Raw genomic sequence first — 7,558 nt, 5'->3', positions numbered from 1 at the left:
CCGAGCGCTCGCTCACATGAGAAGCCGGGAAATTGTGGGGAAATCACTAAGGCGAAAGGTGGGACCCACACTCCAAAACCGGCAGGATATCAGGGGCATCCTTGGGCGGTAAGCGGATTTGGCTAAAAGTGAGCGATTCCATTCAGTGCACGACACGTGTCCGACGGATGAGAGAAAACTGCCTCTCATCGCGCGCTAACGGTCGAGCAAGTCAACCGTGAAAAATGAGCGAATGTCGTAGGATCTGGGGGCTCCAGATCTGACAACGAAGATTGCGCCTGATGGAGGAACTAGATTTAACAGGGGAATTAAGTCGTGGCATAGGAAAGTTTGAGGTCCGATTTGATTGCTGAGTTGGCAGATGAGTCATTCCACAATGTAACTGAACTACCGAACCGTTGAGGACGAGCTGGCACAGTTTGTAAGAGGATAAGTGGCCACTCCCTGTGAGACGTTGGCGATGACGCAGAGGCAGAGAACTCCAAGCGAACAAAAACAGGCGAACCAAAGGGGCGGAAGAGGAAGCGAACAATCAAGGATAGATTGGCTTTAAGCCATGAACAGCCAGAGAGCAGAAAAAGAGGGAGAGCATTGTAATAAAGAAAAAGACAGTGAAGCAAGAAGCAGAAAACAAAGAGCCAAGTTGACCATAGGCAGCATCGAGCAGACAGAAAGCTTGGGAGGTTCAAGCAATCCCTAAGAGGATCTGTCGGGAATTGAGCACCACATTGGGCTCCTCGCATTAAAGACCAGAGAAGTCAAGATTTTGTGAGGAAAATAGTCTGTGCACTCTAGTGGCTTGGGGAATCCAAGAACCATCCTACCAACATCATCTGTTTTAGGAGACTCAAATTGAGTTCCTCATTGTAAATCTCTGCTTTAAAGACACAATAAAAGAAGGCCACCACTGAAAACTGGACCGGAGATGTAGCCCTGGAGAATAGGGTGAACTCCTTATTAATTGTTGTGTTCTTGCATTTGCTTATTGTGTTTTCCTTACTGTTTTCTATTTTCCAGTGTCTGTGTATTTTGCAATCTGATCGATCCGTTGCTTAAAATAACATAGACACACACTGGCACATGAGTTTGTAATACCTTTATTCATTAATTAATTAACTGAGGTAGCTCATGAGTGATTTTCATATCAATCGTATGTTGTTTTGATAGGCATGGACTGGTTGGAAAGACGTTGGTCCATTATAAACTATAAAACAAAAACTATCTGCTACAAGAATGAACTAAGAGAAAAGCAGGAGATGCAAGGTATTCTGAGGCCAGTGCAGATTCGGCCAATAACTGCCTTTCAATTGGAAAAATGTATCTGGGAAGGTTGTCAGGTTTATTCCATTCAAGTTGGTTATGTCAACTCAAAAGATAAGATTGCCACCTTGGAAAGTATTCCAGTGGTTCAAGAATTTGCAGATGTGTTCCTTAAAGAGATACTAGGACTGCCACCCAAGAGAGACAGACTTCTCCATCGAATTGGTGCCATGGGCAGCCCCGGTGTCCCAAGCTCCTTATCAAATGAGCACTCTAGAATTAACAAAATTGAAAATACAATTGCAGGAATTGCTGGATAAAAATTACATCTGCCCCAGTATATCACCCTGGGGAGCCCCCGTTTTGTTCATTAAAAAGAAGGATGGGACCCTTCGTATGTGCATGGACTATCGTCAATTGAATAAGTTGAAAATTAAGAATAAGTACCCTTTACCCCGTATTAATGAACTTTTTGACTAGGTAAAAGGGGTAACCATATTTTCAAAAATTGATTTACGATCAGGATACCACCATATCAGAATCAAAGAGGAGGACATAGCAAAAACTGCCCTTTGGGTTAACCAATGCCCCCGCGACCTTTATGTGCTTGATGAACAACATATTCCATTAGTATTTAGACAAGTTTGTGTTAATTTTTATTGACGATATACTAATATATTCCCGGAATATTGAGGAACACAAGGAACACCTCAAATTGGTATTGCAAACTCTCTTGAAACATCAATTATACGCCAAATATAGCAAGCGTGACTTGTTTAAGGAACAAATTCAGTACTTGGGACATATAATAACTAAAGATGGAATCGCTGTGGATCCCGATAAGATAAGGACCATAATGGAATGCCCAGTGCCAAAGGACGTAGTGGATATAAGATCCTTCATGGGATTAGCAGGTTACTATAGGTGGTTTATGGAAGGATTCTCGAGACTGGCTTATCCTATCACCTCCCTGCAGAAAAAGGGAAAAAATTTTAAATGGACCGCAGAATGCCAAAAAAGTTTTGAACAGCTCAAGCATCTGCTCACCATTGTGCCTATATTAAGCATAACAGATCCAAGAAAGGACTATGTGGTGTGCACAGATGCGAGTAAGGAAGGAGTAGGAGGAGTATTAATGCAGGAAGATAAGGTAATCGCCTATGAATCCAAGAAACTAAAGAAGCACGAGCAGAAATACTCGTTTACGATTTAGAGTTGGCAGTTGTCATTCACGCTTTAAAAATGTGGCGTCACTATCTAATGGGGATTTTTTTTTTGTTGATGACGGACCATCACAACTTGACTAGTTACTTCAATTAGCCTACCTTAAATGCTAGGCAGGTGCAGTGGGTAGATTTCCTAAGTGGATTTGATTTCGAAATAAAACATCTGAAGGGGAAAGAAAACCGGGTAGATAACGCTTTAAGTCGAAAGGTACATTGCCTCTATGAAATTGCTTGCAGCGAGGGGCGGACTACTCTCAATGAGATGATTAAAAAGGCAGCAGAACAGGATCAAAATTATTAGCAAATAGGACAGCAAGTTCAAAATCCAACCAGTCACGAATATCAGCAAGGCTATGCAATGGATGCTGCCGGCATGCTGAGATACAAGAAGAGATGGAGGTCTAGCTGGTGGTGTGTTGAAGATTTTGGAGAGCTCTGGAACCCTTGGAAATGGCAGTAAAACCCTAGGTTACTATCGAGACCTGGTCCTGTAACCTCGCGGCGGATACTATGGCATTCTCTAGGGGTTAACCACGCGGTCTGACTGCGTTTACTGAACGAACATTTAGTTTGACCTCGTGACCCATACTGGGCTGTCTGTTGCAGTTGGGTTTCTGCCCATCTTTTGTGAACACCGTTACAGTTTTGTTACTCTCCCCTGGTATTACGGAGGTCAGTTTACTGTCGGTCAGCGATGGTAGAAGAGGACCTCGTGGACTACGAGGAGGACCCGATGCTCGAACAAGAGATCTGGTCTCATCAAGCTGGACCCGACACTGGTCCCAGGCAGACAAAAGCTCATCAGGCGACAGATGCACTACCGATGCCGCAACACACGCCCTCCACCGAAAAATGGCTCCCTCCTGCTGTCAACATTGAAGACCTCCCCGGGTTGGAATGCCCTCCACTCTCACCGGCTACCTTAAACCTGCTCGGCACCAGTCTACAGGCCTCGCCCACTTTCAACTCTCCCCTGGCCCCATTTCTGCATCCTTCCATGCCACTGAATGCACCTTCCTACTCATTCACTTCGGCTGGCCCTTCAAACCCCACGCACCCCACTCAATCCTTCGTGCATCCGGGCTCCTGCAGTGCTAACCCTAATTCACCGATTCGGTCTGGGTGCTTTAGCTCACCCATCCCAAACCCTAGACCTGCATTGTCTACCCCTCGCCGCTCCTCGGAAGCATGCAGAAGTTTACTTAGGGAGCACCCTATGGGTCGGCGCACGGAAAAGCCCAAAAAGGGCCAGTGCCTCAGAGCGGTGGACTCAGACATAAACCTGACCTTCAGTGAAGACATTCCTATGGGAGATGCATTGGACACGGCGAGGAAGGTTCTTGTTGGGCGAGTTCGTGGCAGGAACTATTCGGTGGAGCGCCTTCGTCAATGGACCATGGAAGTATGGGGCTCTCTGTTGAAGGAACTCCCTATTATTAGGGTTTTGGCTAGGGGTTGGTTTGCCCTCTGCTTTCACAAGGAGGAGTACATGGACTGGATTCTATCTCGCTACTGGCATATTGAGTTAGCTCCTGTGCTACTCAAGAGATGGGATCCTCTTTTCGATCCGGAGCATGAACAGTTAGGAGCAGGACCTATTTGGGTCAGACTACCAGGTTTACCCATGTAGTTCTGGACCCCCCAGGTATTCAAGCGTATCGGTGATGCACTGGGGACTTACCTTGAGCACGATCAGTCCTATGAGAAAACCAGAATCATGACCATGGCAAGGATTCTGGTCCACCTTGATACCAAGGAGGGACTTGAAGAGAAAATCACATTACACAGGCGGCATTTCTCTCGTCGACAACTCCTTGACTATGAAGGAGTCCCCTTCCGTTGTAGGAGGTGCCACAAAGTGGGTCACCGATACAAGGATTGTCCGCTACTTTCATCACCGACATCGGAGACCTCTCGTGGGACAAAACATCATCTCTTGGAGGAGCAGAACATGTGTGAACAACAAAAAGGACCTGCACCACCAGAGGTTGCGGCTGGGGTGACACAGAAGGAAAAGAATCCACGAAAGACTCCTCCCTCTCCACCTTGTACGCGCTCCAGATTTGCAACGGGATTGGCTCCCCATCTGGGTAATGAATCTATCCCCATAACCTCTGTGTTATTATCAGATGTTATGATTTCTTCATTCCATACAACTGTGACCCCCCCACCACCTCCCTCTTCCCTATCTCTACCATCTCTTGCACCATTATCCCCCTTCCCCCCACTTTCTCTACTACACCTACAACACTCCGGGGTAATTCTACCCTCCCCCCATATACCTCCTCCCCTTCTGGGATGGGGTCACATCCCTACTACCTCAGATCCAAATTTTGGCACACTCCACCTCAACTTGGTTTGGGCTCTTCCCCCAGAAAGACTAACACAAAGCCCACCAAAGGGCGCTCATCCAAGATCAAAACAACAATCAAAACAACGGTGGCTGATGTGGCATAGGGTCGTCAATCCACCATTGAAAGGGCACTTAGAGCATCTGAGCCCTCTATCCCTTTTCCCCCATGATTTGGCTATCCTACAACTGCAGGGGACTAGCCAACCCCCATAAGAGATTGGCTATGAAACATCTATTACACAACTCCAACTGTGACATCCTACTTCTCCAAGAAACTCTTGGCTCATCTGATATCATAACAAAAACCCTACACTCCATCCTCCCGGGCTGGTATTTCCAAGGATTGGATGCGGTTGGCAGATCGGGGGGTCTCGCCATGGGAATAAACCCTAGAACAGTCAAGCATATTTCATCCTGGGGCGGTTTAGGTTTCATTGGCATGGATATTTTTGCGAGTGAACTGGGGATCCAGTTAAAGGTGATTAACATATATGCTCCTAACCAGAACAAACTTGAGTTTTGGCACTCCATGTTAGACCACCCTCTTGTCACGGGTTCCACCATCATCAGAGGAGATTTAAATTTTTCAGTGGGGATGGAGGAATCATGGGGCCATCACTCTCAGATTGACCCTATTTTGGACCAGATGAGCACTCTGCTGGATACCTATAGACTCATTGATCTACCCATGAACAAGAAAATGCCCACTTGGCATAACAAGAGGACTGGAGGGGTTGCCCTGGGTTGGAGACTGGATCGCTTTCTGATACATGAAGACCTCCTCCATTCCCTCACACTTTACAGGCAATGGGTTGGCACGGGGGGACTATCTGATCACTTCCCCGTATATCTACAAATCTCTGGCCCTTCAAAAAAGCCTCGTGCCCCCTTTAAATTCTTTTCTCGATACCTAAAAGATCCAGAATACATCAAACTGGTATCAGATTTTTGGAAGGCACAACCCCCTCTCAGGGAGCAGAGAGTGGTTGCAGATTTTTGTGGTCGCCTAAACAAACTCAGGACTCTCACAGAGGAATGGTCAAAAAAGAAAAAATTGAGAGATGAACAGACCCTGAAGGACATTGAAGTGCAGATTTCCCAACTCACGGATGAAAAGGGGCTTGGTTACCTATCCAATGATACAAAGCTCCATCTGGTGAATCTGGAATCCCAGAAGGCAAAGATCCTACTTGAAAAGGAAGAACTGTGGAGGCTAAGAAGCAGAGCTATATGGCTCCATGCTGGTGATGGAAACACAAAGTTTTTTCACAATTTCGCCAATGGTAGGAAGGCCTCTAACACTATTTGGCAGCTGCCTTGTGAACAAGATGGATGGGCCTCCACCCACCCTCAATTAGCCAGGCTGGGGAATTCTCATTTCAAAAATTAGTTCACAGCCCCGGCAGCCATCACCCTCCCGGATATCATTAATCTGGCCAGACACTTCCCGAGTTTTGTTAATCTGGATGAAGCTGAGGATTTACTTCAACCTGTCACTTTGGGGGAATTGGAGGGTACACTAAAATGGTTCAAGAAGGACAAAAGTCCTGGTCCGGACGGTTGGCTGGTTGAATTCTACACTACATTTCTCGATCTTTTGGGGCAGGACCTACTGGCGGTTATTGAAGAAAGTAGGACTACTGGGCACATCCATCCTCCCCTTAATTTCACTTACTTGGCTCTGATCCCTAAATCCGACTCATCAGCCTCATTCAATGACTTCCAACCTATCTCGCTTTGCAATTTCCTGTACAAAATTATTTCCAAAATCATAGCCAACCGTATCAAGCCCATCTTATCCAACCACATCTCCCAGGAGCAATTTGCTTTCCTCCACCATAGACATATCCAGGAAGCTATTGGCTCTGCCCAGGAAGCCCTACACTCCATTAAGCTCAAGAAGCTCAAGGGACTGACCCTCAAAATTGACCTATCAAAAGCATTCGACAAAGTCAGCTGGTTATACATTAGAATGATCATCACTCATTTGGGTTTTCCTCTGGCTCTCACCAACTGGATTATGGGTTGCATCTCCACTGTATCTTTTGCCATCCTCATCAATGGGTCAACCACTCCCTCCTTTCATATTGATGGAGGCATAAGGCAAGGATGCCCTCTTTCACCGTTACTCTTCCTCTTAGTCATGGAAGGACTGAGCCAGTTGATTGACTCTGAAAAAAGAAGGGGGGGTCTCAGAGGACTAAAAATAATGGACCACTTCAATCTGACTCATCTCCTCTTTGTGGATGAAATTTTAATTTTCTGAGTGGTAGTGTTCTGGACACCACATCCATGAATGAGATTCTAAATCTCTTCTGCAGAGCAATGGGAATGGAAATCAATCGGGATAAATCCACCATCTCATTATCCGATTGTACTCAGCAGGAATTACAACTCTCTCTACAAAAATTTCCATTTCAAGTTACTGAATTGAAGGAGGGGCTTAAGTATCTTGGTTTCAGGTTTAAACTTGATGGTTACAAAATTGCTGACTGGACTTGGCTCATCACTAAAGTGGAGAAAAGAATAAATTGATGGTGTCATAGGTTCCTATCTAGGGCGGGAAGATTAATTCTTATCAAATCAGTCCTAGAAGCCACCCTTATATTTTGGATGTCATTGGCCTGGATCCCAAGAGGGATTCTCCACAGAATTCAACAAGCCTACTGTCAATTTTTTTGGAAGGGAAGAAAGGAAGGTAAACCTTTTTCCTGGGTCA

General features: G+C 45.7%; 1 protein-coding gene across 1 annotated transcript; it reads left to right on the top strand.

The window, feature by feature from the left end:
* The first annotated feature begins 5,215 nt into the window (after positions 1–5,215).
* Positions 5,216–6,229, top strand: LOC149207509 (uncharacterized). The gene has a single exon (XM_089398066.1). It carries the CDS (start codon positions 5,216–5,218, stop codon positions 6,227–6,229), a length of 1,014 nt encoding a protein of 337 aa, XP_089254192.1.
* Positions 6,230–7,558: the final 1,329 nt, after the last annotated feature.

Source organism: Pinus tabuliformis, chromosome 1_2, assembly GCF_031772625.1.
Source record: "Pinus tabuliformis cultivar Carrire ecotype Pingquan chromosome 1_2, CPIR1, whole genome shotgun sequence".
Lineage (NCBI taxonomy): Eukaryota > Viridiplantae > Streptophyta > Pinopsida > Pinales > Pinaceae > Pinus > Pinus tabuliformis.
Note: the sequence above shows the minus strand (reverse complement) of the source record. Positions and strands in the feature narration are given on the sequence as shown.

What these genes read in the sequence shown, in the direction of transcription:
- LOC149207509 (XM_089398066.1), top strand. Translation starts at nt 5,216, where the DNA reads ATGGGAATAAACCCTAGAACAGTCAAGCATATTTCATCCTGGGGCGGT.